Here is a 20,515-nt window from a genome sequence, read left to right as displayed (position 1 = left end):
GATGTTGTGATAACTGGGTTGATTACATGTTTCTCGAAGACCAATATCGATAGATTCCATCTGCTGGCAAGAGAGTCGAAGCCTGGGCTACGAAGACACCCGCGCAAGAGGGATGTGAAGCATGAACCTATGTGGCCACAATGAGGCATGCCTATCATGAGTTGACCCAGTCCAACAATGCGTGTGGTCTGGTAGATCTAGTCTAGAATGTAATGTTAGGATAACATCGCGGCGGTTGGCGTATTGCTTCCTGTCACTGATTTCATTTCATCTGACATTGGGGCTTCCCATGCAATGTGCTACGGTCACAGATAAAGTATCACTACCCCGTCGTCATCACGACATCAGCAGCTTCACGGGTAGGTATCATACGTGCAGCCTCGAATGCACAAAGTCAGTCTACTCTGTTGTCACATGCTCGAGCGAGTTCCATTATCTGAGGTAGTCCTATCAACTGTCCTGCTTCGCTCTACCCTACGGGACACCGCCAGCACCACATGCTGCTGGGTAGCACTGAGCCTGGCCAAATAGGGGGGGCGTGACTTGGTGTGATTCTGCCTATGTACTTAACCTAAGGTATCTGTTACTGAACTACCTGCGCATCATACCCTGAGCGTCACCATGCTAGATGCCTGTTTACCAACGAGCCACGAGTGTGAACGCTGCCCTGCTGCAGCGAGTGCTGCATCGAATTGACTGTACCTTGGTACCCGTTGCCTGGCATCTCCTAAGCTTCCTCCATGGCAACGCCCTCCCAAAGTACGGTTGCCCCCGTACGTTTTCCAGGTATCGACCCAAAGTGAGGCATCGATGCCCCGACCCTCTCAAAGTACGGTTGCAAAGTACGGTTGCCCCCATAAGTTTTCCAGGCATTAACCCAAAGTGAGGCATCGCTGTTCTTATCGTCCGTAGCAACCAGCTTAGCTACCAGCTTAGAGCACATTGAATGTACCGTTTTCTGTTGTTGTGGTGGCCCTCTGCAAAGCTATAAATATTTCTCCTCCCTCCAGGATTTCCCAAAATTCCTTTTCCCTTCCTCCTCCCTCCCTCTCTCCCATCACACATCACTCTTGTCTGAACTTCACACGCTCGACTTGATCATCCAGCACTTTCCACGCTCGATATCTTTTCACTTTCCTGAACGTTCACATAAGTCTGACCATCTCTCTTCCATTGTGCACCTGATCTTTGTTGTTGTCACCATCATCATCGTCAGTCACAATGTTCTCTGCCATCCTCTCCCGCCTTCCCCCTTCTGGGACTCCCTCTCCCTCGCCCTCGACTTCATCATGTATGTCGTCTTGGGCTTCTACAACGTCAGCGTCAGATTCGTGGCTGCCACCCTGTATCTGTCTGCTTTCTATGACTTCCCCTCTGCCTTTGTCTTGGCTTCTCTCGGCTGCTGCACTCCTCAGCCTATCTGGTTCTCTGCTGTTTTCCTCTCGGTTTTCTGGGTAAGTATTTTATTTTTATTTGTATTTTTTGTTCATTTTTCTTTTCTTTTCATCCTCTTTCTTATCCAGCCTCCTATCCAAACATGTCTACACCTACTCATCCCATGCTGTAAACATGATTCAACCTCTGCCTTTCCTCTTCCACCTTGGTACCAGATACAGATCCACCAGCATCAACACACCTCTTCAACAACTGATCCATTTCCCTACCCAGCCTCACTGTCAATCCTTTTCAACTTAACCTCTCTCATGTCCCCTATCTGAGCTCTCCCCTCCCGATTCAATCATGCTACACCAAATGTGTTTCTACTTGTACGTCAGCCACTGACCCAAAGCTCTCCAGCTTCCTGCCCACCTGAAGAAAGAACACCCCGAATTCTGTCGCATCAGCTCTGAAGGTGCCGACCGGGTAAAGGAGTTGTTCTTCACCGCTGTCTCTGCTCTGGCCTCAGCCTCCCGCGCGATCCACGCCTGGTGGTCGCGTCTCTCGTCGCCTGTCAACCCCCCAATCGACGAGCAGGCAGAGCAGGCAGAGCAGGCAGAGGTGCCGGAGCCCGCTGTTGTCCAGCCTCCGGTACAGGTTGAACGGGATCCTCGCCACCCCAAGCCCTACTACAACTCGCGGCCTTACCCTGCCCGTCAAGATGTTATTGAACATGCCAGGCGCCAGGCCGCCCAGAAGCGGGTCCCTACCCAATTCGAAAAGGGCTTGGAGGCACACAAGGAAGCCGTCAAGAAGATCCAGGCCAGGCAGCGTCAATCTGTCAATCCTGTCGCTCCTGGTTACGTCTATCCCGCTCGCGCTCCCCGGGTCCCTTACCGTGCGGTTCGCGATCCTGATTTGGTAAGGCGCAGACGGCAACAGGGTATCGACAGGCTGGCCGAGCCGAAGCCTGAGCCTCATCTTCGCTCGGACATGATCAAGGGTCATCAGGCACACGGTCTCGGTCTGATCTACCAGCTCAATGCCGAGCGGCAGGGAGTTGAGATCATGGAGGACGTCCAGTTCCACCCTGGTCCCATGCCCGCCATTGCCCCTGCCTCGGTCTTTGCCCCTGCTCTTGCCCCGGTCTTCGCTCCCGCTGTTCCTGTCCCAGCTTCGGAGGTCTCATCTGCTGGTCAATCTGCACAGATTCCTGTCACCGGTCAGGGCTAGTTCCCCTCGGCCTCGACTGCGAATGCTGTGCCCGATGAGTCTGCCTCCCGTCTGCCTGGTCCCGCGGTTGCTGCTGAGACGACTCGGTAAGACACTTTCCAAATCAAAATTCTCTGGTTGAACTGATTTCTAACTGCTCTCTTATTAGTGAGGAAGCTGCTGCTTCAAGCAACAAGGGTCCCGCTGTCATCCCCCGGACACCCTCCCCTCAGCTTGCTCCCTCCGGTCCTCCCGCTCCTGCTCCGGCTCCTGCCCCGGCTCCTGCCCCTGCCCCTGCCCCTGCCCCTGCTCCTGCTCCTGCTCCGGCTCCGGCTCCGGCCCCTGCTTCTACCTCTGGTGTCTCTTCTGATGCTCAGCCGGCCTCTCAATCCGTGGAACCCGACTCCACCCCGGCTGCAGCTGCCCCGTCCTCCGCTGGTGCCGATGGCAGTGCCTCTGTCGATGCCCAGCCGGACTCCGAGTCACCTTGCCCGCCCTCTCGTCCTCGTCGCACCTTGCGCGCTACCAAGCCCAAGCCCAAGCCCAAGCCGTTCACCCCCAAGCCTGCGAAGGGGTCTGCGTCTGATCCGAAGACCTACGGTTCCAAGGACGATGGCGACTCGGACGAGCACACCGACGAGGACTCAGAAGTAATCCCGTTCGCCGCGGCCAATAGCATGAAGGCATGGGGTCAGGCACAGCAGAAGAAGCTCGACGAGAAGAAGGCTGCTGCTGCTGATGCTGCTGCTGCTGCCTCTGCTGCCTCCCCTGCTCCCGCCCCTGCTGCCTCCTTTCAAGCACCCTCAGCAGGGTTCAATTTTCAAGCAGGCTCTGGTGCTCCTTCCCTCGGCGCAGCGAAGACAAAGCACTACGCCCAGGAGCTCGAGAAAAGGGGCGAGCAGTTCCGCCAAGGGACGAAGCCACCGGAACGCCCGGATGGTAGTTCAGCTCGGAATTTGCCTTCCGACACTGCCGACCCCGCTGAGCAGGCTTCTCCCGCGGTGATGGCTCAGCGTCGCCTCCGCAAGGGCAAGAAGCTTCTCCCTCAATCTCACAACTAAAGAGCAGTAGACCAACACGCGTGTCTGGGCTCAATCCCCGGATACTTTCCAACCAGTCTTTTCTGTTGGTTCGGCCTGAAGTTGACCAAGGGTGCACTCCCTGTTCCCCTTTCTGGAGGGATGAAGTCGAGATCGATTTTCACTTTCGGGTCCAAACCCCGAAGGCTGGGTTCGATTCCCAGTGATCTTTGTCAAAAGACTTTTTACCTACAATCGGTTTCTTCCGAGTCTCTCCACAGCTTCTACCGTCATCTACTTCCCTCTTTTGTCTGTCTTTGAGTTCCCACTGGGTAACATGGCCATCTTGTCTCTCGGCATGTTCTCTTTCTCTCTCTCGGTATTGGCTACATGGTTACCTGTTTCCCGGTCTACTTAACGATACGATCTTCACCTCCCAACAGCCAGAACTAGAAGTACTTGCGTTGCTTTGATCCTTCGACAATCCCCCCATCAAGCAACTTGATCTGGTACCTCTACAACGGTCGCCTGCGTCGCACTGATCCTGAAAGCGAGGAACCCTCCCCATGGGGTGAAGCGAGTAAATGTCGACACCTATGCAGGCCACACGCCCACCACGTCCGCCAGAACACAGTGACCCCATTCCCAGAGGGCGAGTGTGAGCGGTGGTGTGAGAGATCTTCACACATCTCTCGGATGGCGTACATGACGCACTCTTCGACAACGTCTTGATTTGGATGATTCCTAAGCTGACTGGCGGTTGCCTATACAACACAACTGCTTAGACGGCAGGCTGATAAGCCGGGCTTCCACTTCTCGACCGGTGTGTCACTGTTGGTTGGTTGATGCATCGTCATCATCATCATACGATTTTTGTTCGGTTTACTTTTGTTTTGTCGGAATTCCTCTTGCAACAACTCTTCGCTCTTCGACATTCTTGGCGTTTTTCTTTTCCTATTCTTCCTGTTTTGTTTGGTTTACCTCTTTTCTTCCTTTCCTCTTCGTCATCTTTCAGAAAACTCAAAAAAGCGCCTCCGTGTGCACCAAAAAAGTTGAAAACAGAAACCCGTTCAAAAAAGCGGTTAGCGGGGGAGATTTGGGACGAGTTGATGGACCTTTCTCTGGGCTTTGGTGTCTGGGTGGCAGCAGCGACCATCGCCAAGTGATCGACGAAGTCTTCTCGGGTCCTTATCGAACTCAGCGCCGTATTTCCTAGAGTCTGTTGGCGTTGTGGTTTGAGGGTTCTGGTAAGTCATCTGTTCCTTTCCCTCCTCCTCTTCTCATCCTGTTCCTTTTGCTAACTATGACTACATAGGACTCTTGTTCCTGCGCCACATAAGGGCATCGGCCATTTAAGGATTTGTTGGCGTGGTGGTTTGTTGGTTCTTGTAAGTATTGTCCCTTCCTTTCCCTTCCCTTCCATCTTCCTCCTCCCCTCGAGTGTTCCTTGTACTAACAACGCTGGCACAGCGGCTCCACGCCACCAGTGTTGGCACCGGCCATTTAAGGATTTGTTGGCGTCGTGGTTCGTTGGTTTCAGTAAGTATCATCTCTGCCTTTCCCTCCTTCTCCTCCTTCTTCTCCCACCGTCTTCTCTTTGACTAACCATGATTACCACAGCGGCTCCACACCACATAAGGGTTATATTCTTAGGGTTCATTGGCCCGGCTTGCGCCCCAGCACGTTTTGGCCGGGCTCACTGAATAAGGGTACTTGCAGTGATGTCTATGGGTCGCGCACACAGGGGATGTGGTGTGGTTTTCGCGTGGCCTATAGACAGGATGTTCGGGGAGCGAGGTTGTGTTGTTCCAGCACCTCTAAATCTTTGGAACGTTGGCCTCTCCGGGTTTTCCCAGGACAGCTTGTCTGTCTTGGGTTTTCTCCCTTTTCAGCTTGATTGCTGGTTCGCCCAGCGTCACGCAGAAGGATATATCATCAAGGGGATGTATGGCGAAAAGAGTATTGCTGCCACAGGCATTTGACGCCAACATCGTCATAACTACTCACCACCCACAGTTGAGATCTCAAGGACATGCTCATGGGAAAACACCAGGGATCATCGGTTTGATATTGATACGATGGCAAGTTTGATTCAGGTTCTGGCATGCCACGAAGTGTGATAATATTACTAGAACTCGAAGGGGAGGAGGGACACTGAACGAAGTGTAAGCCAGGCAGATGGATCACTCATAAACTGGCTGGTCCTGCTACCTTGTTGCGAATGAATACATAGTTATGAAAGGTCAAGAGAAACTGCAGAGATGGGTCTACATGAGATTGTGTAAGCTTGAAACGCGAAAGAAGCCGGGCTGAGGAGAGATGATTTATTAACTGTTACGTTACTAGGAATATGTGTATACGGTATTGACAGCCAGCAAGGGCAGCAAACAGTTTTGGAGCTGCAAATATGAGGGAAGATTTTCTGCGTGGGCTGGGAAGATACTTGGTTGCAACTTTCATCTCACATTGGAGGTGCAATATCTACTCGAGTAGATAGTTCAGACCGAAGACTTGTTTGAGAAAAGAGCCAAGGGTTCGGGCTCCGTGTTTGCGAGTCCAGAGCATTTGTTGTTGCCTATGGGTGCAACATAGATTCTGTCTAGCTATCGCCATCACGCACCTCGTCATGTTTGAACGACCTCGTTTTGACTATACATGCCAAGGAAGACTTCCCCCAAGAAGCCATGCCATGTCCTCGTGCTATTTGGAAATGGGGCTCGCATAACCATGAAGACAGCTTTGCGAGACTACCAGGATTGATCACCGAGGCTTGATCTTCGTCCATCCATTCGTGCTCTTCTCCCGATCCTTGCCAGAAACACCCCCAACAGCCCCGGGGCCCCGTGGAGAAGCGTCTGAGCCGCCACCGCCACCCTTAACCGTGTTGACGCTCATATAGCTCTCGAGGCCGAACCGCTGCTGTGGGCCGGGCTTCGCGCGCGACCGTGGTGTGCCGCCGATGAGCACCCCGTCGTCCAGGTCGTTGGGGCCGAACTCGTCGTCCTCGATCAGCTCCCACTCGGGCGCGGGCGCCTCGTTGACAAGGCGGGCGCGCAGCTGATCTGCCAGCTTGAGCGGGTTTGGCAGCTTGAAGTACTTGGTGAAGTCATGGCCCGCGGCGCCGCCCAGGTACGTGTGCGCGGTACCGTGGGACCACTGGCCCATCCTGGGCGCGGTCTTGTTGATGAGGTCGTTGTTGCTGGTTGGATCTATTTCGTTGTTGCTGCTGTTGTTGTTGTCTGCCGTACTACTGCCACGGCGCCCGGGGGACGACGTTGAATCCGGGTCGGGGATCAGCTGCTGACCTGGCTGGTTCCGCTGCAGAGATGAACCGATCAGGAGATTGTACAAGTTGCGGCCCATGCAGGAGAAGTCTTCGAAGTTGTTGCTATTGTCACCGACAGGTATGCCTTGGGTCCGGCATAACCATACTATGTCATACGCAAGGAGACAGGCGCCTTCTGTACACGCGGTGTATGTCGGGGAGTCCTCTTTGGCAAGTGTTGAGAGGGGTTTATCCAAAAACAGGGGCCGAGGGTGAGGTATATGGCTGTATCCTCGGTCTCGAGGATCATTTGGAAGTTGTGATGAGCCCGGAAAGGGGACTTGGCCATGATGGTAGGAGGAGACTAGAGAGAAGATGGTAGGCCTTGGGTAATCGTTGTGTGGCAAGGTGATTTCTGCAGGGAGGCGGATGTCAAGGTAATGCGCGGCGAGCCACAAGAGATGTGCAACGTGTCCGAGGGACGCAGAGATATGCTCAGGAGAAGTGCTGTTCATGTGGTGAAGGTTGACAATCTCAATGCCACCAATCTTGTATTCGAAGCGTATGGGATTTGATCGCCTGACACGCTGTAGCCGGTAGATCTTGGCCACCTCTGTGCACAGGGCGGCCCGGTACTGCGTCATAGCCTCATACTCTCGATCCCACGAGTACCTTGTCATCTTGATCGCCTTCTTGACCTCTTCCAGTTCCCTGTTCCTCCTGGCGGCGATTCCTTGCGATACTGTCGCGAGGTCCGCTTTCCGCCGCGCGATCTTGGCTTTGCGCGTTTCAATTTCCTTCTTGGCTTTATCAATGTCTTGCTGCAGCCTTTCTGCGGTAGCGATGATATGCTCTGTCTCGTCTCTGGCTTGCTCCGTCGCCGAGACGCACTGGTCCACATACCGGCGCGTAGCTCGAATCGGAGTGGACGTTGCTGGTTCTGGGTCGCTGCCTAGCTCGAGGGCGCTGATTTGACCGTCCAGCATCGCCGTCTCCATCAGAGCTTTGGCGTTCTCTATGCGACTCTCGTACAGCATGTTCCGCGCATCCACGGCGCAGTAGAAGGGCAGGCGCTGGGGGTGATGCCGCCGCTGGCAGACATGGCAGCTCACCGGTTGGGCCCGATGGTCCATGGTGGCAAGTTCCGATGGAATGGAATCTGGGAGGTTCCACGCCTTGGTCGGCTTCTGGGGTATCAAGGGGTTGATAAGGGGCCTGACATTACGATTTGGGGAGACGCGAGGTTAGCCAGGAGACAAAGAAAGGCCAAAGTCGGGTCATACGTGATCGAATTCCCATATGCCCATGAGAGAGTGACGTCGAAAAGATACGGAGGTACAAAGCGCTTATCGGCTTATCGGCGGTTCGTCCCCAGAAAGGCATGCAGCCAAGAAGGCAGACCCCTGCAGGCAAGTCACGCTTTGGGCAGCGACGCGTCCAACGACTTTGTCGATTAAACTGGCAGGGTGGCTGATGCCAATGGAACAGTGTATAAAGGCTGTTGGACCAGGTGCATTCGCAGTCCGGCAGAGCTTTGTGTTATATGTGAACAAATGCACTGGGTTTGGCCCTGTGAGCAAGTTGTCTGACGACCGTATTCCTGTCACTTTGCCTAATTTCGAGTCACCGGTCCCACTGGTCACCTGAGCCAAGCAAGGCAGCCTGGCTAGCAGCTACATACCTAGAAGCAGGCAACTAGTCTGGAAACGTCTACTATCAAGAACATCCCAGCCGTCTGTCTACCTTGACATCCCACAAGAGCGTAGACCTCATATATCTGAGGTTAAAGCCTTGCACCGCCATGTCGGAATCCACTACGCCGCCACCGCTTTCTACCGTGAAGGAGTCCTGGAGCCAAGAGGAGATGGCCGCGAGAGAAGCCATGAACGAAGTGCCAAGCTACGAGGGTGACGGGGAGCTGCCTATGCGAAAAAGCATATCACGACAGTCATCGCGTCAGCATTCGCGCCAACAGTCGCGACAGCCATCGCCAGACAAGTCACTGAAGAAGTCGCCAACCAAGTCAGCCAAGTCGTCAACCAAATCACCAATCAAGTCACAGGTTCAAGTCAAGCCTCAGCAACAAGAGGATGACGAGGAAGAAGAAGAAGAAGAAGAAGAAGCGCCCGTGACACAGACCCGGATCTCCGTGGACCGGCGTCAAACACGTACCCCCCGAGCCCGCGCAGCGCCGGAGCCAGCGAGTCTCGGTGCAACCATCGCCCAGCACGCCTGGGCGCATTGCCCCTTTGACTGGGATGACTTCGAAGCCCGGTACCAGAAGGCTCTCGGCGAGGCAGACGAAAAGGAGAAGGCTATCCTGGAGGAGTTCGACCAGCTGGTCAAGGTTCGTCAAATCAGTACGCTTGCTCATCGATACTCTACCTGACTGAAATTCCGCAGTACTTCAACGTCTGGGCGTCGGCATCGTCAAGCCACGACAATGAGCGCGCAGTCAAACGGTCAGTACCGCTGTTTATCATTCTATTCGTGTCATGTGACTAACACGCTACCCAGACTGCAAACTCGCACGCGATTCGTTCATCTCTCTGAGCAGAAGCTGAACCAGAAAAAGGAACACCGTAAGTCTTGCTTATATGATTTCGGGTTCCAATAACCCAGTGCTGACTTTGTTTCCAGTGTCGGAAGTTGTCAAGGCGTTCCAGAGTGCCCTGGCCCTCCTTAGTGCGGCATGACAGGTTACCATCAGGAGCTCTGACAGACAGGAGTTGGAGGTAGGGAGGAAGCAATGATGCTCCTCGGCCAGCCGGGGTCTCTTATTGCCCGAATTACGTACTTGCGGCGTTGTGTTGGCGTTGCTGTTTGCTTGAGAAATGAAGTTACGACTTATGAATTACGAATGTGTACTGCTAACACATGACCATTGGTTTTGGAGCGGATCTTATCGACGACGCTTTTGTCTACGATGTCCCGCTTCCTGAAGTCAACACGTAGTGAAGACTTACATAATACCTTTTTGCTCTACATTGTATTATGTATAGTGAGATATATATATGAATATCGATTGTGCTTTTGTCGCGCAGTCATCCAGCTTATACGTGTGTGATAAGGCGAGCTTAGTTCAGCTGGTGGTTCCGGCCTGCCCTGGTCATATCGTCAATGACTCGATCCCCTCTATCAAGGCTTGCATTGCATCCACTACGGCCTCTTTTGGCTTCCCGGGTTCGAGGATGAACTCTTGAATGATTCTCAACACCGCCTCGTCTGTCTCATCAAGGTTGCTCCTCGGCATATTAGCTCTGTACCACGCCGCCGTCCTTGTCCGGATGGCCTCCGCGGCAACTTGTTCCATGTACTGTAGGCTCATCAATTCCGCTTCGCCTGATCCCATACTGGGGTCTACGAGCCTGTACAAGTCTAGGTCTAGCCTCGGGTCATATTTGAGCAAGAATTCGGGATTGCGGCCAGCGAAAAGCAGCGGCTCTACCTCCTTCGGAAGACAGGTGCATGTCAGTAAGAGAACACTACACCCTGCCCAGTTGATCAGGTGGTTCGGACTCACTTGGGGAAGAATTTCCAAGAGCGTCTGGACGGCGGCGTCCCATGCAAACGATGTGGGAGTCAATCGTCTCTCCAATCCGCCGAGGTCGATCATCTTCAGTATCGGCGTGAGCTCGTGCTCTAAATGGTTGCCGCCAGGGAAGTGCCCGAACATCACTTCGAGGAAGGTTTAGTCGTTGCGCTACATCCGATGAAAGAGGGTGGCATGTTGAAACTGCATACCATTCTGCGAATGTACGTCTGAGTTATACAGAATATAATTGGAATGTTTTCTCTCGATGGCCTCGAGCTGGATATGGCCCGATGCGTAGCTGGCGGGCCATACCAGAGCAATATGTATCCTGATGACTAGGTAGGCAAATCGACTTCACAGTCGCAGTACTGCGCGAGGGGAAGGGAAGCCCTTACGACAGAAGAGGAACCCCCAGATCAGTCGGTTGGGCCGTGGTGTTGAGCGATCTCTCGCCCGCTGAATGAACTGTTCGAGAGTCCCGTTCTCAAGCCATTCCATATAGACCCAGCCTTTGACGATAGAGGCAGCTCCTTCGGGAACGGGTTTCCCGAGGGGGTCGTCCGGAATGTCGAGTTTGTTTACAACGTACACCGCGGCTTGGAGTGCCTATCATCGTCGGTCATTTATCTATGCCTGCTACATGCGTACTTGACACCAGATCCAAAACAGCAACCTCTTGTGTATGTGTGTGTAAACAACCTTCAAGCCCGCCTCTTCCGCTAAGAAACCACGCCGTGCTGGCGCTGCTGCATCGCCGTCCATTACAAAAGGGGCCTTCACGATGAACCGTCGTGTAGTCGCCTCTGTCGTTGTCTTGATCTTGTAGACATGCCCCGCTGTGCCGTGGCTGACGAAACCTTCTGTCGCATAGCGCCCGTCTCGGTCAAAATAGAGCTGGATATTTTTGGCGGTTTCCACGGGGTCTACTGGGCTGTAAGCCATGCTGAGAGGACGCGCATGAAGGCCTGGTGATAGGGAACTGAGCAGCTCTCGCCAGGTCTAACACAGACATGCACTTGGTTAAGTGTACAGATGGTGTTTGGTGCTACGCAAGTTGATAAGAAAGACATTGCAGATCTACGATATGGAGTTTTTAAGATGCACAGCGTCTCAAGTTGCATGCTGCAGCAGATAGGTATGCGTGGTACGCTGCTGGCTGTGACTATAGTTTATGGTATGCAGCTATAATACCGAGATAAAATGGATGGTACGATGGCCGGCGGAATGGAGCGAGTCAAACATGAGACTAATTTATGTCTGGTATGCAAAGCCGAGTCGGCTAGCTTATGCTACTCCTTCTAGAGATTCCAGAGCAATAGCGAGGTCGGAAGCCCCATCGTGTCAGGGCTGCTGACGTGGCTGTAGGTTTGGAGGTACTTGCAGCTTACAGCTGGAGGCGTGGAAGGTGAGGATACAATGGCGCCAGGATCCATATTTAGGTTACGATGACATGGAGTCTGTGAGGCATGACGGGCGTTTGACTGGGCTTTGCTGGGGGAAGCAGAAGGGGCAGAAGGGGCAGAAGGGGCAGAAGGGGAAGGATGCTCGGTCATTCTATAATCCGAGACGTCGGGCTGAGATCGGACAAGTCGGACTTACCTCTAGAAGGTACCTGGGTACATGGACAACTCGCGCATTCTAGAACACCAAGTGGCGTGAAGGGGCAGGTTTGTCAAAGTATCGATTCAGTAGAGGGCCAATACAAAAGATACCTCCATGAATTGATTAATTGCTCCTCCTGGCTAGCTGTCATCCAGCGGGTGGAATTAGCCGAGCGTACCTTCCATGCGAAGTGCGAGAGCCAAGAGCCAAGAGATGCCCACCCATTTTGTCAGTCAATCGTTCTCAACAAGCTTCTCGATTCTTTCCCATTCCTATTAGTAGTACAGTACATCTTTAATTCCGACCCTCACTATACGGATACCCCGTCCTCGCACACCTTCACATCCTTCTTCTGTACTACCAATATCCCCCGACTCTATTCCAATCATTCGTTCAACCCAGCATAGTACGAGCAGCCAGTCCTTCCTTTTATTTTGGCAACCAGACTACAGCATCCCGCGCTCTCGACTATGAGCGCATCATCCCACCTTGCCCGCCGGGCAGTGGCCAGGAACCCCTTCGCCGGCCGCACAGCCATCCGACCTGCTGTCGGCCTGGCATCGCACATTGCTCGCTACTCGCGCAACTCCCCCGCAAACACTTATGCGCTCGCACTGCTGATCCCCGCCCGCCATGTTTCCACCGACCGACATACCGCAGGTCCTCCCGGCGCACCCCCGCCAGGTTTTAACGTAGAGGAGGCTAAGAAGCCGCTCCCCAAGGACGGGTCCAAACCAGCCACCACATCAGCCGCCGAGGCCAAGAAGGATGGCTCCGTCACAGCGCCCGTCCACGGCGAGCCTTCTGCCGAGGCCAAGACGCTGACCGAGCTGGCGACGAAGAAGGAGGTCGAGGCCAAGGAGAAGGAGGAGAAGCAGGGCAAGAAACTCACCCTGGGCCAGAAGATCAGGCACGAGATCCAACACTACTGGGATGGTACAAAACTGCTAGCGACCGAAGTCAGAATCAGCTCAAAATTGGCCGTCAAGATGGCTGGCGGCTACGAGCTTACACGGAGAGAAAACCGCCAGCTTCAGCGAACGGTCCAGGATCTGGGACGCCTAGTCCCCTTTTCCGTCTTCATCATCGTGCCTTTCGCCGAGGCCCTCCTTCCCATCGCTCTCAAGATCTTCCCCAACCTGCTTCCTAGCACATACGAGGGCCAAAATACCAAGGACAAGAAGGCTGCGACTCTGCGCACCACCCGGAAGGAGGTCAGCTCCTTCTTGCGCACTACCCTCAAGGAAACCGGCCTGCCTCTGACCGCAGCTACTGCCGCCAAGGAGGAGTTCGGTACCTTCTTCCGAAAGCTGCGCGCGACTGGCGAGCAACCCACTACTGAGGATGTCATCAAGGTTTGCAAGGTTTTCAGAGACGACCTGACCCTTGACAACCTCTCGAGGCCCCAATTGGTGTCCATGTGCCGCTACATGAACTTGAACACGTTCGGCACCGACATGATGCTGCGTTACCAAGTCCGCCACCGCATGAGACAAATCAAGCGAGACGATAAGGCCATCAGCTTTGAAGGCGTTGACAGCCTGAACGTTGCCGAGCTACAGATGGCCTGCGCTAGCCGAGGCATCAAGACACATGGTGTTTCCCCTGCCAGGTTAAGAGAGGATTTGCAGTCGTGGCTTGACCTGCGCCTGAAACATGGCGTCCCCTCTACGCTCCTGGTTCTTAGCAACGCCTACCACTACGGCCAGAGCACAGCAACCACTGGCTTCAACAGCCAAATCGAAGCCCTCACTGGTGTGCTGTCTTCGATCCCCGAGGAGCTGTTCCACGAAATTGAGCTTGAGGTGCACAACGCCGAGGGCGCTGCTACAAACCGACAGCGTCTCGAGGTCCTCAAGGAGCAGCAAGAGCTCATCGATGAGGAGAACGAGCAGAACCAGGAGAACCAGGATACTGGTCTGGCGACACCCAGAGACGTGGAAGACATCGACGAGAAGGAGGAGCGTCAAGCAGCGGCCGATCAGGCCGGTGTAGCAAAGTCTCTCAAGTGGGCGAGGCTGTGCAAGCCGAGGCCGACGGCCAGGCTGAGAAGAAGGTAGAGGCGAAGAAGTCCGATAACTAAGCGGGCCCGATGACCTCAAGCGAAATGGCCTGTGTATTCTTAGGATACTGTATCCCGCTCTTTTCTTTTGTTTACTGTGTTAATACTACACTATAGCGGAATTCCAGAGTACCCAGGGCTCGTGTGTCCATGACGAGAAGATGGGGACTTCTCGTGGAGTTAAGCGGAATGGGGCATTGTTATTATAGATTTGACAAACACATCTCTTGTCATGATTAAAGAGGAAATATCAAATAGACCAAGCCATTGCCATCTCATGTCGACTTCTGAACAATCATATGTATAGCGAGAGTGCATCTTGTTTCATGGAGCCAAATGAGATGGCATATCTACTTGGTAGCATCTTGTCAATGACACAGGTAGGTTATGAACCTTATTGGTTTCGTTTCGCCAACGAGGGGCATACTGTATTTATGCCACATTTCAACCATGCAAGTGAGACCAAGTACTACGGTCGATTATACCAATCGAGCAGCGGCAACAGACTGCGCCTAGAAAGTGACTGATGATATACCAGGACGGTTCCTTGAACGAAAACAGCCGGACTGACTGACACCGGACTCACGTATACTGTCCCTGAGAATTGAAAGCCCTTGTTCATCGTTGCTCAGCTCCTAAACCTTAGCTGTGTGTTACCCCTCGGGATCGGTGTGCGGAGACAAGCCCCTGGAGTATACTTAACCCCGTATGTGTAGACAGCATCGGCCATATACCCATCACTGGCATTCTCGAAGGATCGCCTCCCTTCAGCCAGGTGAGGCGCCGCGTTTGCTATCACTCATCTCTCATCCCTCGTTACTTCTCTAGACACGGTAAGGGCCGAGCAAACTGTCATTCGTTGCTTGACCCTGCTTCTTTGAGGTTCGAGCTGCGACGTGCGTGCATTGCAATCGTAGCCATATTGGAAAAACGATGTGGTAGAAGCGCGTCGCGCGGGTGTTTGATGATATCGTCGCGGCCATATTTCTTGCACGTGCACTGGAAGGGATGTTCGTCTTTTTCTCCTTCCCCCAGCGAGTTGTAGATATATCCGTCTAGTTGTAGTGTAGTCGGTTTGATGTACGAACAAGCCTGCTCAGATACCGCAGACGATTGAAGTCTACACCGTCTCAGGAAGGTGTAAGACATATGCGGACAACATATATGTATACCTCTCCATCAGGTAGAAATAATGTACCTGCCATAGTGAAGAGCTGCAGCGGCAAGGTCGATACAGTACAATGTGAAGAATCTCGTCGCCATCTATCATCCCCTATCATTGCAAGTCGAACTTGTGCATAGTTTGTTCGTGGTATTGACCGCCAAAACGTGGAGCACATAGTTCACATGATAGCAACACACCGTGGATTACATTCCATAAGCTTATAGGTCATTGATTTTGAAAGCCAAAGACAAGCTTACTTCTCAGGTAGGAGAAGCCTCCGCAGCAGGTTTCCATTTGGTAATGTTGCCCATAAGGTCGATTTTGGCATTCGCACAAGCTCGCACAAAAGGCGCTATGCCATGAATGTGCAGCAGTTCTTGTGCCGTGGTGGGTGGGTTCAGGGCGAGTTGCCTGATGGTGGCTTCTGAAATGAGCGGCGGGCCACCTGGAGAGCGCTGTTCTGGCGGGAGCTTCGAGACCACCATGCGGCTGAGCGCCGTCAATTTCTTCTCGAATATCATGGCATTCTTCGACAGAGCGGGGGCTATATTTGGAGGCGCCCTCGAAGGGGTCGAGGATGGTGCTACTGGAGCTCTCGCATTGCCCCTTTCCCCTAGTTTGCCAGCGGACCGCCCACTTGAAGCATCCCCAGCTGAATTTCTCTGAGGTGGAAGTGCATCATATCGTCTGCGCTCGGCATTCTCTCTTGAAGATGCTGGGATGGGCGAGCCAAACGCCGACTCATCAGACGAGGATTCTTCCCGAGCTTGCTTGTTTTCGACGGCAGTGATACTTGCATCCGCCATGGAGAATGACAAACCCGTTTGCATGTGCGGCGTTGGCGGTGAGCCCTTGAACTCGAGGCTCTGACCTAGACGCTTGATGTTGGCCTTCGGCGTCACAGGTTGCTTCTGTTCGGCCAATGGCGCTTTCTTTTCCTTCACAAATGTTCTGATGATGCCCAGCCAGACATCTCCGTACTTCTCGACCTTCCGCGGTCCCATCCCCGAATACGGAGTAATTGCTGTTTTGTTGTTGGGCGCTGGGCAGCCATTGCCTCGAGTTCGGCATTAGTTGCCACGCAATACGCAGGGACCTTTTCTGACTGAGCAGTATGTGTCCGCTGCGCCTTGAGGAGTTCGTGTAGTTCTATTTTTAAGTCATCAACGGCCGGTCTTGACAGCTTTGGTAACTTCGGGCTACCCTGCTTCGTGTCGGTTTGAGCATCACCATCCTCAGGACCCTTTCGCTTCTCACCGCGGTCCGTTTTGTTTTCATGGGATGCGCCAACAGTCTCGTCTCGCTTCTCAGCGGGTATGCCTTTGGCCCTACGAAAGAAGTCTGCTGCGGTGTAACTGCCAGCACCGGGCCGTTCTGGCCGCAACCAAACGCTCCGGTTCATCAGACCGCCCGGCCGGTCGTGGATGCCCGCATATCGGTCTACATGTACTGGGAGGGTCGGCACAATGGTCATGGCCAAACGCTTAGCATCCATGCAGTGGTAGAGCATGAAGCCAGCGTAAGCGTCATCAGCCGCATAAGTAAGCTGGTCCCGACTCAATGGTTTACTCCAATCGCTGGTTCTTGTATTTCCCTTCCACAGGGGAGTCCCAGGTGTTCTTCTACTTGCCTGGCGAGCCCAACAAGTTTGGTAGTGATCAAGTCGTATTCTTCATCGCCATAGTGTACTAGGTTGTGCAGGTGGCTCAGCTCGAAGGCTCCCTTGGGGTCGAGCCTGAAAAACTGGATAAGCCTCGCAAAGTCGGCGTTCATGACGCCTACGCCAACTTTGGAAATTGCGGGTGACTCCAGAATGGCCCGTAACGCAGGGGCGATAAGGTCGTCTACGGTGTTTCCCTGATGTAGGGCGATATGAAAGAGGGCGATCTTGCTTTCGCTGGCCAACTGGATCAAAGCTACTTTGTTCTTGAGGCCGGTACGCTTGTGGGCGTCCCAGGGCCACTCCATATCGAAGCCGACAACTGGCGAGCTAAGGAAAAGCTCGGCGGCCTTCTGAGATTGCTCCTTGGTCCTGCAGTAGATCAGGGCGGGATTATGGCCTTGGGCATTTCTATAGCGATAATAGTGCCACCATTGGCGCTGCTGCTGCTGCTGCTGTGGTGACCCATTGTTGTTACTGGGGATGGCCTTGGGGATGGGGATCTTCAAGCGATAGGACAAGGGCCAGGCAGGTTGTTGTTTTGGTGTCACTGATGTCTTCTTCTGGTTTGCAGGAATTGATGGCGATGTTGGGTTTGACCCGCCCGCAGGTCCTTGTCCTTGTCCGTGTCCTGGTGATTGGCTCGACGACATGGTTATGAGTGTCGGCAGCGGCCCGGAACGAAGCAAGGCATTGCTCAATCAATTAGCCAATGATAATGATTGAAGCCATTTTGATGGAAACGGTTAGGTTGCAAGCAGCAAGCAACAAGATCGATCTCGGTTCCATGTTCCAGGCAAATGCAGTCAAGCCAGAGAAGCCAGTCACAACCCCACTCGGCTCAGGTGCCTCTAGTTCGGGCCAGCTACCCCTGTAAGGCTGTAAGAGTCTGTACCTTCTCCAGCGCCGGGCTTTTGCCGACTTGCTTGCTGTACAGAATGCTGTCCACATTGTACTCACTTGGTGCCCAGTTTGAGCGAGTTGCCCGCATGCAAGCTATATTGCTATTTACTTAGCAGCAGAATGCTGTCAATGAGCCCATCAATTCCTCTTTTTACCCCCTCCTCATCTCGTCGTGGCATGATGAAATTGCATTATGAAAGAGGGGACTTTTCGAGGTTTCATCGCAAGGTTAGCTAAATCCAGCCTTAGCCTTTAGCGCCCCCTTGCATTCTTCTGCCCTGTAGCGCAGCCCTGTAGCGCAGCCCTGCTAGCCCTGTACGCCTTAGATCGATAGGCGCCTGGGGGCTCAATGTGACCCTTTAGCGCGGTCCTCTCCCAACGTCCTCCATCTCTTTTGCTCCGTCCTCATACATTAGAGCCGCCTACTACTTACACTCTCTGCATGCAAGCCCAATGCCAGCAGTCACGATGTTACTCAACCAGCCTGCTAGTCTTTCCATCATTTCGTAGTATTATTCATAATGGACTGATCGAATCCCTCTTCCTGTTGACTAACCCCTTACCAAGCCAGCCCAAGCTCTCCATATTCACTCTGGCTGCTTTCCCGATTAGGAAGCAACAGAGCTTACAAGAAACAAATGTGTGTTAGTATCTACCCTCAGTCATGAAGGACGTCGTCGCTCCCTGGTTTGCGGGGCTGGCACGGCTGGCGCCCGACTCTAGAAGTTGCGGAAGAGAGCTAGAAGTGAGGCTCGATCTTTGACAGGGCCAACCCATCGAGACCGGTCTGCTCTGCCAATCTCACCTGAACCCGAACCCCTACGCACACATGGGTCTCTTCTTTTCTTTTGAAACCGGCGCTGTAGACCGTCGCGTCTATAGTGTGCTTTGTGGATCTCCCCGTCGAGGGCGGCGCGCCGGCTGCTCATTTGGCCATAAGGTCCCGGGATGGGGGCGGGCTAAGTGTCACTAGCACTGACATAAGGTAAGGGAGCAGAGGTTGAGAGGGGGCTTCAGTTCTCACTAAATCGCATGAAATTTCCGTCTCTCTCTCTTCATGTATGTCGAAATGTAGTAAGACCGATCAGACCGGGAGCTAAAACGTTAGCGGAAGAAGCGCTGTCGACAAGTCGAGCTGTTTGAGGTCAAGATCGCGTGTGTGCGGTAGAGGCAGCATGTGTGTATATAAGTCCAAGCGCATTTCCCTTCTGGGAAGCACCTGCGCTTGTCTTGGATCCTCTTCACCCTTCTATATCGTATAACCAGTCAAGATGCGTCTATTCACTCTATTATACTCTGGCCTGCTAGCAGGCGCAGCTTCTACTACACCACCGCCCCTCCGTCTCATCCGTCACCGCCGCCGCCACCTCGAGGACCCCCGGCGGCGGCGCCTCCGGGACCTCCGGGCCCGCCAGCGGACGAGTTCCTCGACTGGAGGACGTTCAAGGGCAACGGCGCCAACCTGGGCGCCTGGCTGGCCAAGGAGAAGACCCACGACCCGATCTGGTGGAAGTCGCTCGGCGGCGCGGCCGCCGAGACGCCCGACGAGTGGACGCTGTGCACGGTGCTGGGCGACCAGTGCAGCGCCGTCTTCGAGGCCCGCTACGCCTCCTTCCTCAACACCAGCACCATCGACCAGCTGGCCAGCGTGGGCGTCAACGTCCTGCGCGTTCCCACTACCTACGCCGCCTGGATCGAAGTGCCCGGGATGCAGTACCACCGGGGCAACCAGACCAAGTTCCTCCGCACCATCGCCAACTACGCCATCGAAAAGTACGGCATGCACGTCGTCATCGACCTGCACTCGCTGCCCGGCGGCGTCAACGGCCTCGACATCGGCGAGACCTTCGGCCACACGTTCTGGTTCAACAACCAGACCAACCTCGACCACAGCTACGCCGCCGTCGACGCCGTCCTCGCCTTCATCAAGGACAGCGGCCACCTCAACTCCTTCACTCTCGCGCCCCTCAACGAGGCGGCCGACAACCTCGACAAGTTCGCCACGCCCGGGGGCCTGTCCCCGAGCTCGGCCGACTGGATCCTGAAGTACATGAACGGCGTGCTGGCCAAGGTCGAGGCCGTGGACCCGCGCATCCCCGTGATGCTGCAGGACAGCTTCCAGGGCGCGGCCTTCTGGGCGCAGCGGTTCGAGCCGCGGCGCAACCTGGTGATGGACGTGCACGTCTACTACTTTGCCGTGCCCGACGCCTTCGCCAACTACCTGGTCCCCAAGATCTGCACCCAGTCGCGCGTCGTGTCGGCCGACAAGAAGTTCCCGACCTTCATCGGCGAGTGGTCCCTCCAGGCCCTCCACAACAACTCGCTCGCCGTGCCCGACCGCAAGACCCTCTTCGACACCCAGCGCTTCGCCTGGCAGCGCGACGCCAGCGGCGGCTCCTTCTGGAACGCCGTCTCCTACTCCGTCGACCCAGTCGAGGGCGAGGGCGTCCAGGAAGACTACTGGAGCTATGTCGACCTCATCAACGCGGGCGTCATCACCAAGCCGAACCCGTCGCGTTTCTGCTAGCAGAAACATGCCCCAGAGACAGGAAGATAAAATATAAAAATGGAATAGGCGCAATTAAAAGACAATGGTAAAATAAAGAAAAGGGAAAGGGGGTGTTCCACTTTTTGCATAACGAAGTACCAGCATACCCCTGAATATATGATCAATTAATGACCACGCTTGTCTATACATAAGTGTTGCCCTGCTCT

General features: G+C 54.1%; 8 protein-coding genes across 8 annotated transcripts; 4 read left to right on the top strand and 4 right to left on the bottom strand.

The window, feature by feature from the left end:
* Positions 1 to 1,740: 1,740 nt before the first annotated feature.
* Positions 1,741 to 3,650, top strand: PG997_009492 (uncharacterized protein; the record flags this gene model as incomplete). The annotated part of the gene is made up of 3 exons (XM_066813807.1): positions 1,741 to 1,766; positions 1,845 to 2,609; positions 2,759 to 3,650. 3 exons carry the CDS (start codon positions 1,741 to 1,743, stop codon positions 3,648 to 3,650), a joined length of 1,683 nt encoding a protein of 560 aa, XP_066665769.1.
* Positions 3,651 to 6,368: 2,718 nt separating this feature from the next.
* PG997_009491 (uncharacterized protein) lies at positions 6,369 to 8,006 on the bottom strand (the record flags this gene model as incomplete). The annotated part of the gene is made up of 1 exon (XM_066813806.1): positions 6,369 to 8,006. One exon carries the CDS (start codon positions 8,004 to 8,006, stop codon positions 6,369 to 6,371), a length of 1,638 nt encoding a protein of 545 aa, XP_066665768.1.
* Positions 8,007 to 8,674: 668 nt separating this feature from the next.
* On the top strand, positions 8,675 to 9,569 carry PG997_009490 (uncharacterized protein; the record flags this gene model as incomplete). Its single annotated transcript, XM_066813805.1, has 4 exons — positions 8,675 to 9,220; positions 9,277 to 9,335; positions 9,391 to 9,455; positions 9,514 to 9,569. 4 exons carry the CDS (start codon positions 8,675 to 8,677, stop codon positions 9,567 to 9,569), a joined length of 726 nt encoding a protein of 241 aa, XP_066665767.1.
* Positions 9,570 to 9,982: 413 nt separating this feature from the next.
* On the bottom strand, positions 9,983 to 10,549 carry PG997_009489 (uncharacterized protein; the record flags this gene model as incomplete). The annotated part of the gene is made up of 2 exons (XM_066813804.1): positions 9,983 to 10,321; positions 10,397 to 10,549. 2 exons carry the CDS (start codon positions 10,547 to 10,549, stop codon positions 9,983 to 9,985), a joined length of 492 nt encoding a protein of 163 aa, XP_066665766.1.
* A 213-nt stretch (positions 10,550 to 10,762) lies between these two features.
* PG997_009488 (uncharacterized protein) lies at positions 10,763 to 11,350 on the bottom strand (the record flags this gene model as incomplete). Its single annotated transcript, XM_066813803.1, has 2 exons — positions 10,763 to 11,014; positions 11,057 to 11,350. The coding sequence occupies 2 exons, from the start codon at positions 11,348 to 11,350 to the stop codon at positions 10,763 to 10,765; spliced, it is 546 nt and encodes a 181-aa protein (XP_066665765.1).
* A 1,130-nt stretch (positions 11,351 to 12,480) lies between these two features.
* Positions 12,481 to 14,070, top strand: PG997_009487 (LETM1 domain-containing protein ylh47; the record flags this gene model as incomplete). The annotated part of the gene is made up of 1 exon (XM_066813802.1): positions 12,481 to 14,070. One exon carries the CDS (start codon positions 12,481 to 12,483, stop codon positions 14,068 to 14,070), a length of 1,590 nt encoding a protein of 529 aa, XP_066665764.1.
* Positions 14,071 to 15,497: 1,427 nt separating this feature from the next.
* Positions 15,498 to 17,550, bottom strand: PG997_009486 (uncharacterized protein; the record flags this gene model as incomplete). Its single annotated transcript, XM_066813801.1, has 3 exons — positions 15,498 to 16,188; positions 16,227 to 16,783; positions 16,864 to 17,550. The coding sequence occupies 3 exons, from the start codon at positions 17,548 to 17,550 to the stop codon at positions 15,498 to 15,500; spliced, it is 1,935 nt and encodes a 644-aa protein (XP_066665763.1).
* A 1,319-nt stretch (positions 17,551 to 18,869) lies between these two features.
* Positions 18,870 to 20,327, top strand: PG997_009485 (glycoside hydrolase; the record flags this gene model as incomplete). The annotated part of the gene is made up of 2 exons (XM_066813800.1): positions 18,870 to 18,874; positions 19,109 to 20,327. The coding sequence occupies 2 exons, from the start codon at positions 18,870 to 18,872 to the stop codon at positions 20,325 to 20,327; spliced, it is 1,224 nt and encodes a 407-aa protein (XP_066665762.1).
* Positions 20,328 to 20,515: the final 188 nt, after the last annotated feature.

The sequence above is a fragment of the Apiospora hydei genome, assembly GCF_038363865.1.
Source record: "Apiospora hydei strain CBS 114990 chromosome Unknown utg000007l_segment0_segment0, whole genome shotgun sequence".
Taxonomy (NCBI): Eukaryota; Fungi; Ascomycota; class Sordariomycetes; order Amphisphaeriales; family Apiosporaceae; genus Apiospora; species Apiospora hydei.
The sequence above is the reverse complement of the archived record's forward strand: the minus strand, read 5'-3'. Positions and strand labels throughout refer to the sequence as shown.